General features: G+C 38.6%; 2 protein-coding genes across 5 annotated transcripts; both read left to right on the top strand.

Annotated features, from left to right (window-relative positions):
• Positions 1–4,974: 4,974 nt before the first annotated feature.
• Positions 4,975–12,577, top strand: RB195_000438 (uncharacterized protein; the record flags this gene model as incomplete). Of its 3 annotated transcripts, XM_064196786.1 has the most annotated exons (11): positions 5,229–5,291; positions 5,352–5,462; positions 7,139–7,227; positions 7,367–7,513; positions 8,006–8,088; positions 8,145–8,245; positions 10,348–10,428; positions 10,585–10,706; positions 12,220–12,294; positions 12,360–12,444; positions 12,521–12,577. In XM_064196786.1, the coding sequence occupies 11 exons, from the start codon at positions 5,229–5,231 to the stop codon at positions 12,575–12,577; spliced, it is 1,014 nt and encodes a 337-aa protein (XP_064052666.1). The 3 variants fall into 3 exon arrangements, with proteins under 3 accessions (XP_064052665.1, XP_064052666.1, XP_064052667.1); XM_064196784.1 differs by lacking the exons at positions 5,229–5,291; positions 5,352–5,462 and adding an exon at positions 4,975–5,025; XM_064196785.1 differs by lacking the exons at positions 5,229–5,291; positions 5,352–5,462; positions 7,139–7,227; ... (3 more) ...; positions 10,348–10,428; positions 10,585–10,706 and adding an exon at positions 12,066–12,112.
• Positions 12,578–12,711: 134 nt separating this feature from the next.
• RB195_000437 (uncharacterized protein) lies at positions 12,712–18,922 on the top strand (the record flags this gene model as incomplete). Of its 2 annotated transcripts, XM_064196782.1 has the most annotated exons (12): positions 12,712–12,731; positions 12,819–12,879; positions 14,374–14,484; positions 15,599–15,687; positions 15,756–15,902; positions 16,032–16,114; positions 16,772–16,872; positions 16,938–17,018; positions 17,083–17,204; positions 18,468–18,542; positions 18,599–18,683; positions 18,842–18,922. In XM_064196782.1, 12 exons carry the CDS (start codon positions 12,712–12,714, stop codon positions 18,920–18,922), a joined length of 1,056 nt encoding a protein of 351 aa, XP_064052663.1. The 2 variants fall into 2 exon arrangements, with proteins under 2 accessions (XP_064052663.1, XP_064052664.1); XM_064196783.1 differs by lacking the exon at positions 12,712–12,731 and having other exon boundaries at positions 12,820–12,879.
• Between the last annotated feature and the right edge of the window lie 4,120 nt (positions 18,923–23,042).

Below are 23,042 nucleotides of genomic sequence, written 5' to 3'. Positions count from 1 at the left end.
TTCAATTGCAATATCTCTCCGATTCGAAAGACACCAAGGCTGCAGGAACCTATCAGATCCATATTGAGATAAATTGAAGTTGATTGGTATGGTTTTTCTCGCATTTCATTCAACATCAATTCACCAAACTATTAACCTCGCAAAAGAAAAGAAAAACTTGTACTTCAAACAGAATTAAAATGAAGATATTTCTCATTCTAAGGTGGCGGCCAGGGAAAACGTTCAAACTAAGTGGATTCAATCTTTTGTTTTTAAGGAAAAGGGCAACAAAGCAAATCTGAGTTCCAAACTGAAAATTCTTTCCAAAACACTTATCATCCCTACGTGTGTACAATATAGCGAGAGTACATAGGGACGCGTGTAGCGCAGTCGTAAGAGGTTACGATGCCTGCACGTAAGGGCGCATCCCGAGCGGATTGATCATCGTCAGACACTTCATCCTTTATCCATCTATAGCGAAAGTAACTGTAACTTCCTAAAAAAAAATTATCTTTTTAAAAAATAACTTACTGTTAACTATCAAACTTATTAACTAAGTATTAAAATCTTAGTATCAAATTTAATTATTTGCATGACAGCTGAACTATCGTCAACGGTGAGCTGTTTAAGTGCAAAAGAATTGAAGAATAGATCAAAAAGTGCTAAAATGACTGGCATTAGTAGGTTTTATGGAATGTACAATCGAAGACTAAGAAGACAGGAAGGAAATCATGATTATGATAATCTATTAGTCATTCAATAATAATTTTCAACTTTAACTACAGTATGCGTAGAAATGCTATTCTTCCTTCGAACGCAGGATCCTTTTGAGACGCCAAAACTCGTTCGATTTTAATAAGAGACGAACCACGTATGCAGTCTAAACTTTCACCAGATGAAGGACCGTTTTATCGGCCACTCACTCTAGAAAAAATCTTTGAAGCAGAAATACTAAAGTGAAGAAGTAATGTGTGCTTAAAACATTTAACTCACTAAATCCAAATACGTAAATTATCTCGAAAAAAAAAACTTAGTAAGCTTGAAATTATGGTGTGGCGGGTGTGGGGCAGTCGGTTAGAGGTCCGCTGTGACCGTTAACCGGAAAGGCTAAAAGAAATTAATTTATTCAGGTGTAATTATTCGCTTTAATTTCGTTCAATTTCTTATTATTACTTACATTTATATTATTAATACTTATTGTTTTTACATTATTATTCGTTCATTTTTTACTTTATTCGAGTTCAATTAAACGGAAGGACTAAAAGGAGTTGATTAATTTAGCTGCAGTTATTCTTTTTGGGGCGGGTGTGGCGCAGTCGGTTAGAGATCCGTTGTAGCCACACGGTCGAGGGTTCGGAACCGTCCTAGTGCAAACCAAGCCATTAGTTCTTCCGGAGTCGATAAGTTGGCCCCAGACTTGTCTGAGAGGATAAAAACACTGACTTGATCATCGGCTGACCCCGCAAGCGATTGTGGAGGCCAACACGCGTTCCAAAACCTCAACGACTACGAATTGCAGTAAAATGCGTTGGCGCATCCCAAGTGGATTGATACTACAGTGACCTTATCCTTTTATATCTATGAATATATGATGTAATATTTATAAAATTGGTTTAGGTTGTTTTTGGATACCGCTGTCGGCGGCGATTTGATTTGATTTTTGAGTACCTATAATTGAACCATATGTGTAAGTACGAAGAGAATGAACAATTTCCACTAACATATAACATTTGTTCTTCTAGTAGAACGAATGGCAAACTCTCCACTACAGTATTCTCTTGAACTCAACACATTTAAAGGCAGTATATCTGAAAATTGACGTTTTCTGTAGGAAAAAAGAAAGTAGAGTTCATCGTGCCGATTACGAGTAGCTCTGAATGTGAATGCTCAAATTCCTGCTTGTCACCGCGAAAAAACTGAGTGGGAAAACGCGCCAACCATAGGCAGCCTCGGGCCCCTTTGTTGGTTGTACTGGAATAGGCCGGTGGCAGAACTCCTACTGACTCCCGACCACTCACTGGTGGACACGGCATGTGCACAAGGGTGGTGGATTTTCATATACATACTTCGTAGGGACCAACGTCGTTTTTTCAGGAACATTAGGGGTAATTGAGTGGGGGTAAGCTAAGACTCGTAACCCTCACCCCTACACAACTCTTATATTTGCCCGCAGAGACCCCAACATCGTCATTTTCATGTACGATGCACTGCCTTTAAATTGAATTCCTGTGTAGGAAAGGTCTGCAGCATCACCTAAAATCTATGAGAAGGCTTATTCACACGTAATCAACACGTGTGTAGAATCAAATCAAAATTTTCCAAAATCTCTTAAATTTCTCGTTTGGATCAATTTGTCTGGGATTTTTTTGGGAAGGTGATCCGCAACTCCTTGAAAATGGGACAACATGTGGACGTCCTCAAAATATTATTGGAATACGAAAATCTAAAATAATCTCCAGTTGGATATGCCTATGGACTCGTCGTAGTTGTGGATCCTAGAATATCTTTGCGCCAACGTCTTTCTTTCGGGACAATCCTTTGATGGGGTCTTACTGTTTGTTGTTTGATGGTAGTCTATAAACTTTTGTTTGCTTTATTGACTCACAAATCCTCCGAAATTGTGATGTTTCTGAATCAGTGTCTTGTGATCTCCAAAAAATTCTTGTCTTATGGTGTGCGTCACGATACGTCACGATGGCGCTGTGCTCCATCGTGACGTATCGTGACGCACGTGAACGGTGTATGATAACGGACTCGACCGTTTCTGTCGACGTATTTTTCAATTTCCTATGTTTGTTTGCGTTTATTATTTGTTCATTTTCACATCCCAACACAATTCGTTTTTATACGATTAGAAAGCTGTCGTTTTATTCCTTAGATTCCCACAGGGTAGGCCACTGTTTATTGTTTGTCGAACGTTTGGCGAAAACATTTCCGTTATCACCGGTGGTCTTTGGGTGCGATTAATCTTCCCTACTCGACCACAACACACACAAAACAGGAAAAAAAGAGATTCTATTTTGAGAAGAATAAGATGATACAATTTGAGAAATCAAACTTTGATTTTATGCATATAGCAATACATTATTTTAAAAATTAACCGAAATACAGAAGAAGAGGATCTTGAGCAGAAGATATCCATGCGAATGAATCTTTTTTTCTTTTGGAACTCCAGTTTTCGAGAATCTGTAATGTTTGGCTATATGTATTATATATTATATTTATTATTATTTATTTATTTCACAGAAATTTGCGCCTTTACTGCACCATAAATGATTTTAATGCTTCACCGTCTAAGTTCTGTCGCTCTTAAATGTAGTCCCATTTGGGAAATTTGGACCCTCCCACTGCTCCAGCATCGACCACAAACAATAACGATTTCCGGATTATTCCATGGTGCCGAAGATACGAAGACTGTTCTTTCAAAAGATACTATTCATTTTCTCCCCCGAATCTTCGATCTTTATCCTCAGCTGCGTTCTTTCTTACATCTTCTGGACCTGAAGTTCAGCTCCTCTTAAAATCATCATCCCTTTGAAACTTTTGGAGGTACAAATTTGAACCTATTTATGGAAAGGTGGACAGCTCCATGTTTTACAGGAAACTCGCGCATGAAAAGTGTATTCGTACAGTTGAACCTCTTTAATTCTTTTTACACCGCTACGTGTGTCCTTTATTTAAAATTCTTCTTCCATAGTAATTTTTTGTTTGCGTTTACAAACGTACATAATTTTTGCTACTTGGGAAGTAAGCAGAGGGTCGTTCACTCTTGATCCTTTTACATCGCTCATTGTATTCGAATATTATTTATTTCGTGAAAATCCACTCAAAACGTTGACTAGAATTTTTAAAAAGTTAATGTATGTACTTACTGTTCTGGATTTCTGTTTCAAAGCAGTTTTCACATTTCCGGAAGAATGAACAATGTAAGCACATTGCTTAGCTTACTTACTTAGCTTACTTGCTTAGCAATGTGCTTACATTGTTCATTTTTCCGGAATTGTGAGAAGTGCTTTGAGACAGAGATCTTCCTAATAAGAAATGTGATCGTTTTGTCATATTGTTCTTGTTTCTTGCATCGTAACTCCTTCCGCTCGATATCGACCCGCTCTGACTTACATAATGTGATCCTTAGAGTAGAGCAGACATTTTTCAACGTTGACGACATAGGTATTGCGAAAAAAAAAACAAATTTCTTGTCGCAATCAAGTTTGAAAATTAAACTTGACAATTCAGAAATTACAACACAATTACAATTACAATTAATTACATTAATTACATTTCATTAACTACAAATTACAATTACAATTATTACAATTAGAAGAGAAAATATGGAAAACCCGATATTCCTGGGACATAAGAAATAAGTTGTCATTACGCACGTTCACACCACATTGATTTCCTCACTGATTATTTGTCAAATTTCATTTTTAAATCCGATCTCATCTAAGAACCATTCAATATGCGATAAAAGAGGATTGTGAGAATTATTTATTTTTTATTTCAATATATTTTTTATTTCGAAACCGCCCTAGTGCTCACCAAGCCTTTCATTCCTCCGGAGTCGATAAATTGGTACCAGACTTGTCTGGGAGGATAAAAACACTGACTTGATCATTGGCTGGCCCCCGCAAGTCATTGTATAGGCCAACACGCGTTCCAAAACCTCAACGATTACGAATTCCAGTAAAACGCGTTGGCGCATCCCAAGTGGATTGATACGCCAGTGACTTTATCCATTTATCCTTTTATATTTTTTATTATTAATGACATTCTAGTAAAACTTGTGGGTAACTAGATGCGTTGAAGTAAATATGTACTTTCATGACATGTATTTATTGGCATTTTTATGTATTTTAGTGTTTGTTATTATTATGACTTTATTATTATTTATTATTTATTAGTGTTTATTTATTCATTTAATATTTGCATTTAAACTCTACAAATCACGATAATCCAAGCTTTTCTAGATCCCTCTACGTTTTTTAGACTTCAATGGGACCGATTTGTCTTGGAACAGTGTTTGCGATGTTGTTCTATGCTTCGGTCAGCATATGACCGCTTTGTCGAGCCGGTTCTCTCTGATTTATCGATCCCGCAAATTCCTCTTATCAACCTTTGATTTTCGTTTACCTGTGCTTTTCTCTCTGTTTTTTTTTTCAATGGAATTTCTCTCTCGCTTTTTCTGTGGATTCTTAATCATCCTTACTCATTCAGGTTTTCACAAAGGGTAATCATCACAAAAAAAAATGTGGCATGACAAAAAATTCCTTATTGGTGTGGGAATAGGTGCTTCTGCCCTAACTTATTTTGTGAGTGTTTTTCCTATGATGAGGTTTTCTTATTTCCTCCACAACATGGTACAGTTTTAGGTGGTCGTTCGGTTAAGGAAACATCTGTACAACTCTTCCTCTGATTTGGTCCCTGTTGGAACAGTGAAAGAATTGTATATATATCCAGTAAAATCCTGCAAAGGAATTAGTGTAGGTGTTTTTTTTGCTGTTATATTACGAAGCGAATAATACAATATATTTTGTAATTGTATTAAAACCCGCACATCACTAGACCCGCTTAGATGAATATTTTCTTTAGGGAAATTATCGAAGCAATTTATATTCCCCAGGTGTTTTCTTCTTTCTTTTTCTTTTTTTCGATTTTTTTTTTATTTCGAGGCAGTTTTTGGTGTTGTTTCCTTGTCCTTGACATCAGAACCCTAAAAAATGGGGCCCTGAGAGCAGTCTGGTATGCATCGAATGTGAGAAGATATGACTCCTAGAGATGCATCTTTAAGAATTCTTCCTTCTTTTTTTCTGTTCCACTGACTTCGTAGAAAATTACTACCATGGTGGTACCTATCAAAAGAAATCTTCGGATGCCAGTTATTCGGGAAAAAGGCTGGCGTAGTGCAGTTGGTAAATGGTTCGACTGTGACTGCACGATTGACCGAAGGTTCAAAATCGCCCTAGCGTCAATCGAATCGTTCCTCCTTCTGGGGTCGATAAATTGGTGCCAAATTTGCCTGGGAGGGTAAAAACAAGGGCTGCAAGGCAGCGTGCCACTAAATTGACGCAGTAAGGAAACGCCAGGGAACCTATAGACTTCGGATTGTGGATTACGGAAATGACCGCGGCCCTACTCAATTCCCCGTAGTCGTCCTGAAAATAACGGCTTGGGAACCGCCTTATCTCCCACGAGGTACGTTAGAACGCGCGCCCTCATACATGTTTATAGTTGTTTTGTGTTTTTTACGCCTTATTTTTTGTTGTTTTTTATGCGTTTTTTTTCTTGTTCTATTCGTTAGTTTTGTTGGAATAGACTGGTGAGGCAACCTAATTGATTTTCGACCGCTCGCTCATGGACGCGGCGCGTGCACAAGGGTGGTGCGTTCGTTGCAACTGATTTTGATTAAAAAAACGCTGTTTTTTTGCGACGACTAAGGGAAGATGAGCGCATCCACGCTTGTTTCCGTAATCTACAAGCTGAGCTTTATGGTTTCTCTAGTGCTTCCGTACTACGTCAATTTCGTGATACGCTGCCTTTAACAAATCGGTTCGTCCCAGCAGGTCATTGTAAAACTACACGCGCGTTCATGTACCTAAAACCATTCTGAATTGATGTCGCAAGTGTAGGCGCATTCCCGTAGGGGACTGATCAACGCCGTACGCCTTATCCTTTATCATTAATACAACAAGTGTGGTAGATTTAATTAGAAATCGTGTCGGAAGAAAAATCTTTTGGAAATTTCAAAGTCACGTTACACGGAGCTAACAAAGAATATAAATTAATCAATTAGTTAAAATAACTTGAATTTAAATAATTTAAACAATTTATAGATTTAAGTGGTCGCAATTTTGTGTGTATGGGGTGGTTGTGGGGCAGTCGGCTAGAGGTCCGTTATAGCCACACGGTCCCGCGTTCGAAACCGCCCTAGTGCAAACCAAGCCCTTCATCCCTCCGAAGTCGGTAAATTGGTGCTAGACTGTCTGGGAGATAAAATACCTCTATAGGCCATCAAGCGTTCCAACCTCAACTATTACGAACTCCAGTAGAACGCGTTGGCGCATCCCAAGTGGATTGATACGCCAACGGGCATTTCATCCTCTATCCTTCTTTTTTTTTTCTTTTTTTTGTGCATGTGATCTTAAAAAATTGATCGCAGGTGTTCTCATTCTATTGCCACCCTCTGGGCCCAATCTCTGGCGAACATTTCGATCGTTATTTCGTGGTTGTCGATGGAAAAAGCGGACGGTGAGGATAGTTTAGCTGATCAAAACCTTTAAAGATAGCAGAGAGTTGAGGGAAAAAAACCTTTTAAGGATTATTTTTAGCCTCATCTTCTTCTCAAAAATCAACCTGTAAAAATAAGTATGTGAAATATCTTTTTAAGGTTTTACACAGCTCGTCAGAAACCCGTGATGGTTACAATTGAGTGCAAAATTAATGATGGAATTCTTACTGTGAGGAGAAAGGATGGCACAAAGGTGACGGTCGACATCGAGAAAGTTCGAAAGGATAACATAGTGAGAACAGCACTGTGAGTTCCAGATTACCTTCCTGCAGCTCTTGGCCCTGAGGTCGATAGGTTTTTTGAATCCTCCTCGTCACCTAGCAGCCAGAATTCTAAGAGAAATGCTGCACGGTACACTTTTTATTCGAAACAACAGTGAATTCTTATTTGAACAATCTAATAAATCATTCAATTAATCAATTAAATCTATCAATTGTGAGCAAATCGATAGGGAACATACTTGTGATTACTGTATTTCGTTGTATTGGACCTCAAGGCTATGTTTTTGTTACTGCAACCTTTTTTAAAGCCAAAGATTTGTTATCTTTAAAGGAGAATTTTAGGTTTTTTTCTCCCTCACGGGCTAAGAGAATTGGATTCTTTTTATGGGTACCCTTAGCCTATTTACAATTTTCTTCAATATTTGACTTATTTATGTGCAAAAGAGTGTCGAAGGTTCTAAAAAGTAGGTAAAAGTTACATTTTCGCTGGAAAAACACAACAATTAGTGATTTTAAGGCTTCATTCCAATCTTCGAACTGACGGTCTCGACTGCGGTGAAGAAGTCTCCAAATTCTTTTCGGAAATTCTTGACGAAACAGGTTTCTTATCAGTTTTTATCAAGTAATGATTAATGCTTTACGAATGAAATTCGCAGACGTTCGTCTTTTAATGTATAGCAAGGGAATGTTCACTGAGAGGACATGCATAACTCATCCGGATTGGTGGAATAACAACGTTCCAAAAAGAAAAGATGACGTTAGTTACGCTGATTACTTAGAAATTGAAATAATCTACTTTGAACTAAGTTATTACTTACTTTCACTAATTTTTTCATTTACTTTCAGTTTTCATCTATTACTTTTTTCATTATTTCTTCTTTCATTTTCATTTTATTATCTACTTCATAAAATGATCATAGTCTCATCGACTAATAACATTTTGACCTTTCTAGTCTGTATATTCTTCTTTAAAGTTTTAAACATCAAGAATTTCTCCAGCTGTTTTTTTTTCTGTGAAATGTTTGAATACCATTTGTAGCCTGAAGCAATGTCGCCGTCTCATCCGCAAGTATAATTGTCCTCTCTCTTGAGAGACGTCAACATTCGTATAGTCGGGTCAAAACGACATGAAGCATGGACGCTTGCGCAAGCGGCTGCGCTCGAAGCGGCGCGATGGAGCGTAGCGGATCGGATCGTGTGAGGATCGTCGCTACCGTCACCCACCTCTGCAGTTCGCCACGGTCTCATCTCGATTCCAACCGCTGTCACCACCGCACCGCTTTGAGCGCAGCCGCTTACACAATTGCATTGTGCTTCATGTCGTTTTGACCCGACTATACATATTCTCGTGAGGCGAAGGAAATAATCATAAATAACTTCTACTACTTCATTTTTTTCTGCAAAGGATAGGCACCTTATATGTGGAAAATCCTTTCCTGTGGAAGAGCGAAACCCGATCAAGAGCAATAAAGCCAGTGTATCACAAAAACGACGTATTAGGGAAATCTCTGGAGAAATACAAAGTTTGGGATATAGATTAAGAATATGAGCATGGTCTCGTTCAGTTTCATCTAATCGTCTTAAAGGCATCACCCCACGAATCTGAGGTGGTGCAGATTTCAGGTGGAGTATTCGTATACGGGATGGGAGACTACGGAGAGGGAGGTGATTCCGTCCATTTCTTGCTAATTGCCGTAAAAAACGGCCCGGAAGATGCGGCGCCGCACAAGGCTGGCGCGCTCCAATCGAACCTCTTGTACAAAATGGTGCGCCAAAACGAATGAAGCCGTATCTTCCGGGCCGTTTTTTACGGCAATTAGGAAGAAATGGGCGGAATCACCCCCCTCTCCGTAGTCTCCCATCCTGTATACGAATACTCCACCTGAAATCTGCACCACCTCAGATTCGTGGGGTGATGCCTTTAAGGAACGACATGAGAAACAGCTTTCGTTCCTACGAGATAAGTTGGAACACGTCACCCATCTGCACGCCCCGCATTCACGAGCGAGCGGTCGAAGATCGATGAAGTCTCTTAGGCAGTCTGTTTCTCTGTAAAACCAATGAAGAAGCTGCTAAGAGAACCGCACAGTGTACCAGGATGGGGTGGCACGTTCTAACGTACCTCGTAGTAAATAAAGCAGTTTCCTCACCGTTTTTCAGGACCATTAGGGAGAATTGAGTGGGACCACAGTCTTAACATAGTAGTACACTTCATACTGTAATTTTAATGGCAGCTTCACCAACTTCGTCAGTTTTATGATGCGTTAAATGTAAATTTGACGACGGTGAGGACTTTTGTGTCTTGAATCGGCTGACAGCCACTCTCTTAATATAATTCTAAGATGGCGTGTAACCTCACATGTTCCGAAGGGAAGGATCCCAGGCTATGAGAGGAAACAGACCTTATTCACAAGGAAAGTGACAAAGAAATGATTGAATTTCTACCGGATGTGCTTTCCGAATGTTCCATTCAAATTTCTTTACTATTTTATTTTTATCATCTTATCGAGGAGTTTACAAGAAGCTCAATCTCCCAGAACCATAAAAAAGTGTAAAATCATTCACCACTGCTTCAGGAGTAACCCTGAGAAAAATCGTATGCATGGTTTGTGGTTTCAAATTCCAAAATATTCAGAAGTTCACCTGTACAGCGACAAATTTCAACAAATACAGTTTAAAAAGGAAAATTACTTAAAAGAACCTAAAACCTAAAGGATCTAAAAAATAAATTAGATAAACTAGAAATAAAATTTAAAAAAAAAACTTAGAAGAAATACTTATTTTTTTGCGACGGATTATTCTTCCCTGATGCCATCACAATGCAACCAAATTCTGTGGTTAAATTATTTTTGTTTACAGTGCGCCTACGCTGACCTGGCACCATACATGATTACTACTCAGGGATCTCTGGAAGACCTTAACTCCAAATTGGAGTATGAGGTACGTTTTTTTTCTGTTAGTGAGATAATTACTGTTGTACGTAGAGAATAAATTTATGAGTATGGCTTAATAAAGCGTCTAAACCACCTACTTTTACAATATTTACTTAGAGGAGGGAAGCTATACTTACTTGTGTTTAACTGTAATTTTATTTAGGTAAGCAGCCTAAATTTCCGTCCAGTTATTGTGGTGGATCACTGCACAGCATGGGATGAAGACAAATGGATTGACGTTCAAATAGGCGACGTAAAACTGCAATGCTTTAAACCATGCACCAGGTACTTCATTCATTTGCTGCCTTCTGCATTTTTTCTTTTTTAACACTGGAATTTCGTTGAATGGATGAAGAAACTGTAAGAATTTTGAAGTATTTTTTGTCGATTAGAGGCATTACCCCACGAATCTGAGGTGGTACGGATCTAAGATGGAGTATTCGTATACGAGATAGTAGATTGTTGGGAAGGGGGTGATTCGGTCCTTTTTTTTTCTGATTGCCGTAAAAAATAGCTCGGGAGATGTGGCTTCGAGCGTTCCGGGGCGCTATTTTCTACAAGAAGTTCGATTGGAGCGCGCCAGCCTTGTGCACGCGCCGCATCTTCCGGGCTGCTTTTTTACGGCGATTGGTAAGAAATGAACGGAATAATTTTCTTCTCCACAATCTACGACCGCGTATAGGAACTCTCCACCTGAAGTCCGTACCACCTTAGAGTCGTGGTATGCTGCCTTTAATGTCGTACGCCTTAGCAGTCGCTGAGCGCAGTGGTAAGAGGCTGTGCTGCCTGTAAGGAGCCGTAGCGCAGTCGTTGTTTTTCTTCTAAAACTCTTTTTTCTTTTTCTATTGCACTGGCTTCGTAGAAAATTATTATCAAGGTAGTACCTATAAAAAATCGTCCGATAACAGTTAACCGGGAAAAAGGCTGGTGTAGTGCAGTCGGTTAGAAGTTCCGGTGAGGCTGCACGATCGATAGACGGTTTGACAGCGACCTAATGCCAAATAAGCATTTCTCGTTCCCTCGGGGTCGATAAATCGGTATGGGAGGAGTGTGTTGTACTTCTATTACTATATTACTTGGGGAGGATAAAAGCACTCATCAAATACATCGTCTCGCCCCCGGAAGTCATCGTAAGGATGTACGCGTGCTCATGAACCTCAAACGACTCTGCGCTGAGGTAAACGCGTTGGCGCATCTCCATCGGCATCGATTAAGCTAGCATTAAGCACTCCACCCATACTTTTTTTTACCTCAATCGAAAAAAAAGTTCAAAATTTGGAAGTAATAGTGCCAAAAAGTTCTGCTTAGGAGAATAATCAAACGATTATGAATTGAAGTGAACGTAGTGGTGCATCCCAAGCGGAATGACTAACGCTAGGCACTTTATCCTTTCCTCAGTCGTTTATATTGGAAGAAATCCCCGGATATCATGCGTTAGTGGAAGGAAATCCACCTTATAACACGTCCCCTACATCCTGTTTCAAGCCTACGTGTAGGTGTTAGTTTGGTTTGACGTTGTTCCCTCTTGCTCGATCGATTTTGAATCCGCGAACTAACACGTGAAATCGATAAGAAGCAACCTTTTGATAACTGTAAACAACTGCGACGTAGGAAAAAAAACATTGTTGAATGAATGTGAGCGAAATGCACGCCCCTCTCACTCCGCCAGTGATGATATCAGTTATACGTAGGTAGGTACAACTTGCGGTAACACACGCAAACCAGCTCAGATTTTTCTCTGCTTATCCTAAAAAGGAGCTTACGTCCTCAAGATTTTTAAATGAGAAGATTGTTGCAGATGCGTGCTCACTACCGTCAATCCTGAAACAGGAACTAAGGATGGTGGAATGCAACCGCTAAAAAAATTACGAGAGTAAGTAACTTCAACCAATTTTTCGCAAATAGATAAAGTTCCGCTTGTTTGGAAGTGCCTCCTAGGTTTCGTCTTGCACCCGAGGGTCCTATGCGGAAGCAGTTCAAGGATTCGCCAATTTTCGGGGTGAACGCCGGTGTTGATCGGCCGGTACGTTGACACCGAGCTCAATTCCAAGAATTCCAAGAAATTCCACAAAGTGTTATCCGAGAATGTTCTTTTTCAGGGTCACATTCACGTTGGACAAACAGTTTATGCGCGCTACAAGAAGTCCGCGTTTTGATCTACCTCATCGTTTAATAATAAATGAAGCCAATTCGAGAAAAAAAAGTTTTTTTTCCTGTACATCCTACTGGCCATCAGTAGCTCAATGCTATTCGTTACTTGCTTATCGATCGTGTTTTCGCCGATGTGTCTATGTCTAGTGACGACCACGTGTCTGCCTTTTTTTCAATAGCCGACATTGATTTCATGTTTCATTGCTTCTATCATTCCCTGATCCAGAATCAATCAATATCGTTTAGGATGTTCGATGACAAGAAACTCCTCTTCGGGATAATTGGAGGATCAGTAATCGCTTACAACGTAGGTTGATCCACGCACTTCAATTTGAATCAGTAAGGGGGTGTTTTAATTAGTAATTAGTAATGTTTTAATTAGTAATTTAATTAGCACACCACATGACTTTTTTTCAAGCTAAGGTTTTGTTTTTCAAATGTTCCCCTATTTTTTTCTGTATTTTCTCATTATTTCTACACTACAGTTTATATCCTACTTGAGATGGTTGAAGGTTGGAGGTTGTTGAGGCATTCGCTTAATATTATCTTACCATTGACTCTTTTTATTTTTTTACGGAGTGTTTACGAGATTTTTACTGAGTACACAAGAACTCTGTAGAAAATAAGCATATAATGGTAGAAAATAAATGAAAATAAATGAAAATACGTAATGAATAAATGAAAATAAATAATGAAAAATAATAAATAAACAATCTTCCTTCCTTCCAAGTATCATTATAGGAAAATGCTGTTTATCGTCGTGAAGTCGGCGAGGGCTGTAGTTGCTGATCTCCTTTATAGGACAACAGTTCCTTATTCCATTGTAGTCTCTTTTGAGATACGGTAGCTTCTGCTTTTGTATTTACATGGAACGGTCTTCACATTCACACTGCTCTGTTTTAATCTTGAGCAATTCTTTTTTAAAGTTCTACATTTGGGCGAAATTGAAGAGAATTTCCAGGAATTTCCAGTAGATTCATGGACTGCATTGATTTCATCTCATTCTTAGTGCACTCCAGTCAAAACATGGACATGGAGCTCGGTGCAGTTGCGCTGGCGGCCGCGCTCGGAACTCGGAACGTCGTGGTTGAACTAGCGGTATTAAAATTAAATTGGGACCATCACGAACTGTAACGAATAGTGGCACCAACGGGGTGCCACCTCCCTCGATCCTCCACCGCACTGCTTTGAGCGCAACCGCTATCGCAACTGCATCTTGCTTCCTTTTTTTGACCTTACTATAGCTAGCAATTTCATTAAAACGTGAATAATGAATAATAATAAACATGAGTAGATAATTATACTAAATACCACTAAGTAATAATAAATTAATAGTAAAGACTTGGGTACGGGTGAATATCGTACAGAGATACCAGTTTGAGGAACCACAGTTTGAAGAGTGATAAGTGCACCAATGCAGGAGAAGAACAGCTGGTCGCTGCGCGTTTTTTCCATCCCGTGAGAGAGCGCACAATGTTTTAGGATGATGTTAAAGTGCAAATAAGAAAAAGTACATCTGTTCACTGATCTGCAGCTTTCGCAACACGAATTCCATGGAATATATGAAAATATTGAATTACTCCGCAACAAAACAGCGAGAAAGGGTTTTCTGTCTCTGAAGAAGTGCCTGTTATGACAGCGCTTGGAAGAACGAGCTTACAGGATCCATCTGAACTGTAAGAACAGGAAGAAGACAATAATGACGATCCGTGCATACAAAGCACGTTCACTTAGAAGCCGCTCCAAAGTTCTACAGTTCTGAATTTTCATAGAATTTAGAATTCATAAAATTTCATTTTAGGCTGCACGATACGCTGTCAAACTCATCAGACATCGACAGTCACCATTGATTCCAGTTGGAATAGTGAAGGGGCTCTACGTCTATCCGGTGAAGTCGTGCAAAGGAAAAGAGGTTATTTTACTATTTATTTCAGTCATTTTTTTTCAAAACCGAAATAAAATTGTGCAATCCAGAGATTGCATATCTTCTGCAGTGTGAAAATTTGTAAAATTTTTTGTATTTTCTGCTAACATTCACTAGCAGATTTGGGATCCAGTGCAGCCTAGGCTGCACTATATGACAAATTTTGCTTTTCTGAACTTTCCTGTTAGGAGTATCTGACCCAGCTTACAAACGATCAATCACTACTTGTGAAAAACCGTTAAAGAGCAGAAGATCTTTTCGGTAATAGGGATCAAGATATAGTTATTCAAAGGCCTATAAATACAGATTTCAAATCGAAGACAGACTTTCGAATTTCTTATTTTCTTAGACGAGCTTCCATGAAATTACTAATCAGATTCTTCCGATTCCACCTACTTACCATTTATTCTATCAATCAGTCGGACGCTGCGGGATTCATCGGACGCTGTTAGAATCCTTGTTTTTGGCTCATGTTCAGCACAAGCGGTCATAGCTGATGATCAGATTTGAAATTTTAGTTGCTCCCCGTCTAACCATACGATGTTTAGTGCTATTTGAATAATTTACGCTCACTTTTCATTTATAATAAAGTAATCTCTTACGAAAGCTGCCCATACCAGGGAGTACATACTAAGTTTTTAAGTTTTACATTTAAGTTAAGTTACGGGTTTTTTTTCTTGTTAAAAAGGTACAGATATTCATAGCTGAGAAAGAGGGCTAACACTAGTCTTAATCTACCTTTCTCGAAGAAAAGATGCCAATTTTTCCCAGACCCTAAAAAGTCAGAAATAATCAAAACAGAGGAATAAAAACAGAATAAAATAAAAAGGTGGATCGTTTCGCCTCAGCCTAGATCACCCACTTTGGATTAATCTCCCTTGAGGAATATCATTGTTGCATGGACTTTGCATGACAATTAGTGTCAGATAACACTATGTCGTGAAAATTTGCAAAGTTCCCACTTGTCAATTTTTACCCAACTATTTCTGGAAAGAGTGAGGGGAGGTTTGGATCAAAGTACGATTGGTCACGTATTATATTTCAGTGTAAATCAAGTACTAAATTTATTTTATTTTGCCAAATAATTCTATTTATGTTTTAGGTGTTTTCTATTTACTGTAGCGAGACAGGTCCTGTCGCTGGTGAAGTTCTGGATAGAAATTTCATTATTATCAACGGCAAGGATGGCAGGTATGTGGATTGCGTTTTTGTATTTCCCGAAATGATCCTACATCCTGAAATCCTTTTCACGTACCTAGGTTTTACACTGGCAGACAGAAACCATGCATGGTTCTAATAGAGTGTGATGTTCACGACGGGATTTTAACAATGAAATACAAAGGCGAGAAATCCATCAATGTCAAAATTGAGGAAGTAATGAAGCGAAACGATGTCAGAACGGCAAGGTTCATCGCGAAAACATTGAATTTTTTTCTGTAGTTTATAATTAAGAGTAATTTATTTTCAAGAGTAATTATTTTCAAGTAATTTTCAAGAGTAATTTGTAATTAAATTCGTTTGCACATATGTTGCAGATTATTTCGAGAGGAACGTACCGAAGGATTGGACTGCGGTGAAGAAGTTTCCGCCTTCTTATCGGAAATCCTTGACGAACCTGGTGTGTTTGTTTTTGATTGCAAAGATTGCTCAGTGTCATAGGTTTGAAAAATTGTTTAGATGCTCTTTAGTGTTAAGATTTCAAAATTCAATTTAAAAAATCGAAGGAAACATTACGATTTGCATCGGAAACATGTTGCATAAGATGATCCTTTGTTATATTGCTGTGGTATTAAGAACTATTAAGGATTATTAGACTGGTGTGCAAAACTTTAAGGCAGCATACCACGAATCTGACGTGATCGTGGAATCCTCGAGAACAAGTAGAGTTAGGGTTGTAGATTGCGGGATCAGGGGTGGTTCCGCTCATCTCCCCCTAATCGTCGTTAAAAAAAGGCGTGGAACACGTGCGTCCACGTGTGACCAGTAAAAGATCCTTGATTTCTTCCCACTAGCCTATTCAGGTAAAACCAATGAATAGGCACGGCAATAGGCCGAAAAAAAACTGAGCAGATCTTTGGGATTTTTCAATTCTGCCAGGATTGAAGTCATTGAAGAGTTACAGTTACGAGTTACGAGACATGCTAATGTTTAAAAGATAACGATAATCGTCATGTCTCGTGTGGAAAAACGTGGCACGTTCGTTCCGTTCCCGTTTTGGTGGTGTTTGTTTGCGTGTTGTTTGTTTGTTTGTTTTGGTAATGATTTTTAATTACAGACACAAGGTTACTTATGCATCGCAAAGGTCTGTACAGTAACAGAGGTTGTGTGATCGAACGAAAGGAATGGAATTTGGAAATCCCACTAAGAGTGGATAAAGTGTGTCGCTTATTTGTTCGGGATTCACAATTTCGTATGAGATTTATGGGATTAGCACTGTTTAGACTCCATTTGCTGATGATGCTCCTTATATGATAAATACACAACCATCACTGGACGCGCTTAATACCAGACTGGAAAACAAAGTCATCCTTGCTCTTTGGTTCTTTTTCCTGCTTGGATTACGGTTGAATGGCTCAATTTTTATAGGTTGAGATCCAACGATTCCGGCCAATCATTTTTATCGACAAATGCGCTGCTTTTGATGAGGACAACTGGTTGACGATTCACATTGGTGATGTAGTGTTTCAGTCCCTGCAGCCGTGTCTTCGGTTAGTTGTCTAATTATGGATTAGTTGATGGATTGATTTTCCATCATATTCCGCTGTGAAGCTTGCGTTTCCCTAAGGAAAAAGCCACGATAACTTTACTTTATTACCTCTTAAAAGCAGTGTATCACGAAATTGACGTGGTACGGAAACTCCGAGGAAAATGTAGAGACTGGGTTGTAGATTACGGTAACTAGCGTGGCCCCGCTTAATTCTCCCTAATCTCCCTAAAAAACGTCGTGAGAACAGCCTATAAGGCACATTAGAGCGCTCCGCTATGACCACACTTCGGTTCTTTGTACAACCTATTCATTGGTCTTACTTGAATAGGCCTTTGAGAAGCCATCATTGATCTTTGACCGCTCGCACATGGATGCGGCGCGTACACAACGGTGGCGCGTTGCAGCTGAAATCATCTTAAAAAACGTGCTTTTCCACGACGTTTCTTACGATTACGATCACGACGATCAGGGAGGGACGAGCGGAACTGCCGCTGACCCCGCAATCTACAACCCTAACGCTAAATTTTCTCGCGGATTCCTTCACCACGTCAGATTCGTGGTATTATTCGTAAAACTGGAACAGTTCTCGATAATATTCAGCCCAAATTCTGACTAAATGTTACGTTTTACTTACCTTGTTTTTTACTGCAAGGAATTCAAATAAAGAAACGACTAAGAAGCGATTGACCTGTGGCTAAATTTGCCATAGGAAGAAGAAATAGAATCAAAAGAATTAAAAAAGAATAAAGGAAAATAGAATCGATAGAAAGTCAAAAAGCCTCTGGGTACATTCTTTTTTCCATTTTTAGAAAGCTCGACTAGTGTTTCAAGCGCCAGCGTTCATTATGTTAAGGCTATTTTAGCGATTCACTTATTTGTAATCGATGTCAGACATTAATTTTATGTCTTTTTCCATTTATATGAAAAGGAGAGCACCGGAATGGGATTGACATTAGATTGTGACATGAATATTGGCGTACTCATGCTCAAGTTCAACAACTGACGACACAATACATTCGAAGGTACATTTTGAAGGTAGAGCACTCAATCATTCACTCACATTCACAAATTGTGAGTGAATGACTGAGCGTTCAACCTTCAAAAATTCGTTGAATGTCAAAAATGTCAATGTCATTTGGTGGAATCGCCGTTCCAGTCTTGATTACAGCACGCTTCTGCGAAAAGCGCCGGCATCGTTTTCAGTAGATCCCTTTGACTGCTGTTTTCATTTTCTATGTAGCACTATGTGACTTTCCTCTTTCAGATGTGTAATGACAACAATAGATCCTTCTGACGGAAAGATGAATACCTCAGTAGAGCCGTTAAAGACATTAAGAGGGTTAGTTTACTCTGAAATATTTCTAAAACATAGAAAGAGATAAGTGTTGGGTTAAGCTTTCGCCTTGCTCCGGAAGGACCGATGCGTAATGATTGTAAGGACAATCCAATGTTTGGCATTGATGCTGGGATTATTCGTCCGGTTGGTCCTTTAATTGTACTACAGTAGTAGATTTATACGTTATGGTTTAGTTTTTAAAAACTTTTACTAATTTCTGAAAACCTTAGTGAACTTTTAGAAAGTCATATATGTAGAATGATGCAGGAATGTTTTCTTTTTCAAATATTTTCCTCATTTAGGGTTACATCCATACTGGACAAACTGTTTATGTTCGCTATAAATCGAGCTTTTTGAAAAACACACCATTCTACTCAGCTTAGATGTTGCTCAGTTGAATAACCGAATGATATATCGTACTCGTGTAATTATAAACATGGATATTGACGTTTTATCCACAATATTCAATCATGTTTTCGTTTTTTTTTTCAAGAATCTTCAGTGTGGTTTCTTGTGACTCCGTTGTACGAATGAAATTCCTCTTATACTGCAGAACTCATAGTGCAGAAGTCAATAAAGTCGTCCAATTCGCTCAAATTCGTAGTTTTCATCTATAATTGGCCTAAGGATAAGGTTCGATGGGAGGTTCAGGTGGACATGATCAAATTTTCCTTACGGAGAAAATGAGTACACATCATTTTTTAGCAAGTGTTTTTTTTTCTTGGAATAGTAGTGCTTCTTCTATCCAGCTAAGTGTAGAAGTACAAACTTTCCTACTTTTGTTCATTCGCTTGCATTTATGTAAAGAATACGTCCTAATTCGTTCTACAGAAAAAATTCGTTTAAATCTGGATTGTAGGCGAAGATCGAAGGATTTGCTGATTTGAAGTAAGTATAATCGCCTATGATCTGATATGACATTTCTGCAGCTCCTGGAAACATCACCCTATTAGATCCGAAGCCCCAAACGCAGTATTCCAAGTTTCTGGAGAAGAGTATGCGACGCTACTCATTATGGATAGTCGGGTTAAAACGACGACGTCAATGAATCACCAGTGTAGTTGCGGTGCATTTGCGTACGTGCTCGAAATGGCACGATGGAGGGAGTGGATGGAGCCGAGGTGGGACAGTCGCAAACTGCAGCGATAGGTGGTGCCAGAAAGGATTCCAGCGCGCTCCTAACCGCTACCTCGAGAGAATCCGCGTACGCAGCTGCTTCCGTGGTCCATGTCGTTTTGACCCTACTATACTTCAGTGATCGGGAAGACAAAAAGCCACCAATTATATGTGGCTATAGTATACAGTATGAAAAAAATATATGTGGTGCATTGATGGGTTACACTTTCGTCTTCCAGTGCTTCACTGGTAAAGTAACGCAGTTCACTGTGTTTACCGCCACCGCTGCAGTGCTAGCTTTTTTGTTGTTTTCCTGAGGAATATAGTTGTCATCAATGAGTGTAGATCCCATTAGGGTTCTTTTTCTTTGGTAATAAAAAACAAAAAAAAAATTTAACGCTTTAATAAGCCTGAAAAATAAAGACGAAAAAATTCACAACTCCTATAGTTTACTATTTTTCCGCTTTCTCTGCTGAACAGTCATCACAGCAGCGAAACGAATGATCGACAATCGCAGTGCTGTGGTGAACTGTAGTCGGTGCGGTATTTTTTCTTTTTTGTTGCGAATTCGACTGAAACATATTTAATTCTGGAAATTTTTCAGAATAGTAACGATCTCAACATCACCACTGAATACTGCAGTACATGCTACGAAGAAAACTGTAACAGTAGACACATCCATTTCTTCGATTGAGTTCCACTGCAACAATTTCTGTTATTCAGAGCATTTCTTAGAACACAAGAGAAAAGTAACAATAGAAAATTCTTTGAAGGAAAAAGAATTGTTGTTGAAGAAAAGAAAGCTGTAAAATCATAGAATTTCATACTGTATCGCAATCAAAAAAGTGGTTGAACAAAAAAGAATAAAATTCGAATCATTCATGATCGTACCCATTTTGAATCAATCAATACACTGAACCGAATAGATCCGTCTACGATGACTGCTCCACTGCATACATGTGGAAATATTCTATTCCGAGTCGACTCTTTTCTTTTGGAATTTTTTTCCTTCTTCTCCAGGAGCACCTACTTACTACGGTAAGGTACTACCATACACTAGACACTTTATCCTTTATCCTTTATGGCAGTGCCTATCAAAAGAAGTCATTCGACGTCAGTCAATCGGAACAAACGCTGGTGTAGAGCAGTCGGTGAGAGGTTCCGCAGTGACTGCACAATCGATCGATGGTTCGAGTCCACCTTAGTGCCGACAAAGACTTTCATCCCTTCGGGGTCGATAAATCCGATCCAGATTTATATGGGAGGATAAAAACACTGACTTGGCACATCGTCTAGCCTCCTCAAGTCATTGTACAGCCCCGACACGAGTTCGTAAAACTCAAACGATTCTGAATTGAAGTGAACGTGGTGGCGCATCTCAAGCGGATTGATTAACGCTAAACACTTTATCCTTTTTCCTTATTTGCTCCGTGAAACGTGACCTCAAAAGTCTGAAAAGATTTCCCTTCTGACTGGATATTCTAGTAAAATCTACCACACTTGTTACATTAAGGATAAAGGATAAAGTGCGGAAATCGATTAAACTAGCATTAAGCACTCTATTCATCCTTTTTCAACCTATTTGAAGCGAAAATTCGAAAATTGGAAGTAATAGCGCTAAGAGGTCCTGCCTGAGAAGCTAAACAACTGATCTTTGAATTTCAACGCAAAACGCAGACATTTTTGTCATAGATATTTACGTAATTTATGTCAAACTTACATTATTACAAATTAACTCCTTCCTAGAAAAAATCCTCTCCCAAAAATCGTTTTCAATGCATTTCTCTTTCTCTCCTGAATAATGACATCTCCTTCTCTCTATGGATTGGTGGTGGTTAATTTAAAATTCGTTCGAACATTCTATGCAAATCCTCGAACAGAGTCGGAGCAGTACGTGTACCTATTGACTACGACTTTTTCGTCAACATGCATTGATTGACCTCGTGCGGTAAGTTCTAACATACTTCACGTTTGAAATGAAAATCCTGAAAATCGTGCTGGCGTTTCGAAGTTTCGTTTCCACCTTCAAAACACGACAAGAATTTATTAGTTGGCCAGTTGGAATCGATCTTTTAATGAAATACCAGCTTTTAGTATTGTCTCATGTAATATGTTTCATTATTTCTATCACATCAAGCACACGCAAAATGTAAATATGATGATTAATCAATTGAAATGAGCATATTGATTTTCCTCTTGTCATTTTCCCGAAAATCCTCTCAACAGTTGTTGATTTCAATGCTTTTTCTAGCACTTGAATGAATGAAATTTCTCTTAGTAATTCTAATTTTTTTTCTAATTTATGGAAAAATCTACATAATATTTAATATGTAATTTCCAAGCAAGTTTTGTAATTTCCTTCTTTCTCAGTTGAAAACCATCTACGACCTACGTATCTTGACGGAAGTAACTGACAAAAATCCGAATAACTTAAGAATACAATTTTTTCTGGAACTCTGGAGAACATTCCTTCACTTTCCGACTGCGAAAAAAAACTCCCTTTTTGTAGATGTAGATCTAAAAAAACAACTCAGTAAACTGCTCTTTGTGGATTTTTAGTGAGCAGAGGTTGTTTTGCTTAAAAATGCTTACGTCAAAAAAGGAAACCAATAGATTGTTGCTTTTCGTTTTCCATTAGAGTATCTGTGAGGTTTTTAATTGGAATTTTTGCCAGCTTGACGTTACACCGTCTTCACAGGCCTAAATAGAAGCTGATTGGAATAATTTTACGTTTATTCCGTCACGTGCCACACTAACCTGGGTCAGTGTTTCGAAAATAGTGCAAGATGGTGAAAGTGGAAGCCGTATACATTGAAATTAGTGTGAAATTGAAGTGAGAAAGCCTTTAAATTAGCTTACACTAACGTTATCACTACTTAAGAGTTAAAGGCATCAGCCCCACGAATCTGAGGTGGTACGAATTTTAGGCGGGTTATGCCTATACGGGATAGTAGATTGTGGAGAGGGGGTGATTCCATCCATTTCTTCCTAATCGCCTCAAAAACCGGCCGAAAGATGAGAGTAGAAAACTCAGGAAAATTTTTCCCGAAGTTCCTAGGGATGAGAACGTTTGAACTGTTACTTATTGTATTTCTGTAAGTCTATTAGTTATTAGGATAGTATTTATTTTTATTGTTACTATTATTATTATTATTATTATTATTAAAAAAAATAGAGGATAAAGTCACCGGCGTATCAATCCACTTAGGATGCGTCAACTCGTTTTACTGCAGTTTTATTATTTATTATTTATTATTTGTTATTTATTACTTTATTGTTATTATTATTATTATTATTATTATTATTATTATTATTATTATTAAAAAGTAAAAGGATAAAGTCACTGGCGTATCAATCCACTTGGGATGCGCCAACGCGTTTTATTGG

The sequence above is a fragment of the Necator americanus genome, chromosome IV (assembly GCF_031761385.1).
Source record: "Necator americanus strain Aroian chromosome IV, whole genome shotgun sequence".
In the NCBI taxonomy this organism is placed as follows: domain Eukaryota; kingdom Metazoa; phylum Nematoda; class Chromadorea; order Rhabditida; family Ancylostomatidae; genus Necator; species Necator americanus.
The sequence above is the reverse complement of the archived record's forward strand: the minus strand, read 5'-3'. Positions and strand labels throughout refer to the sequence as shown.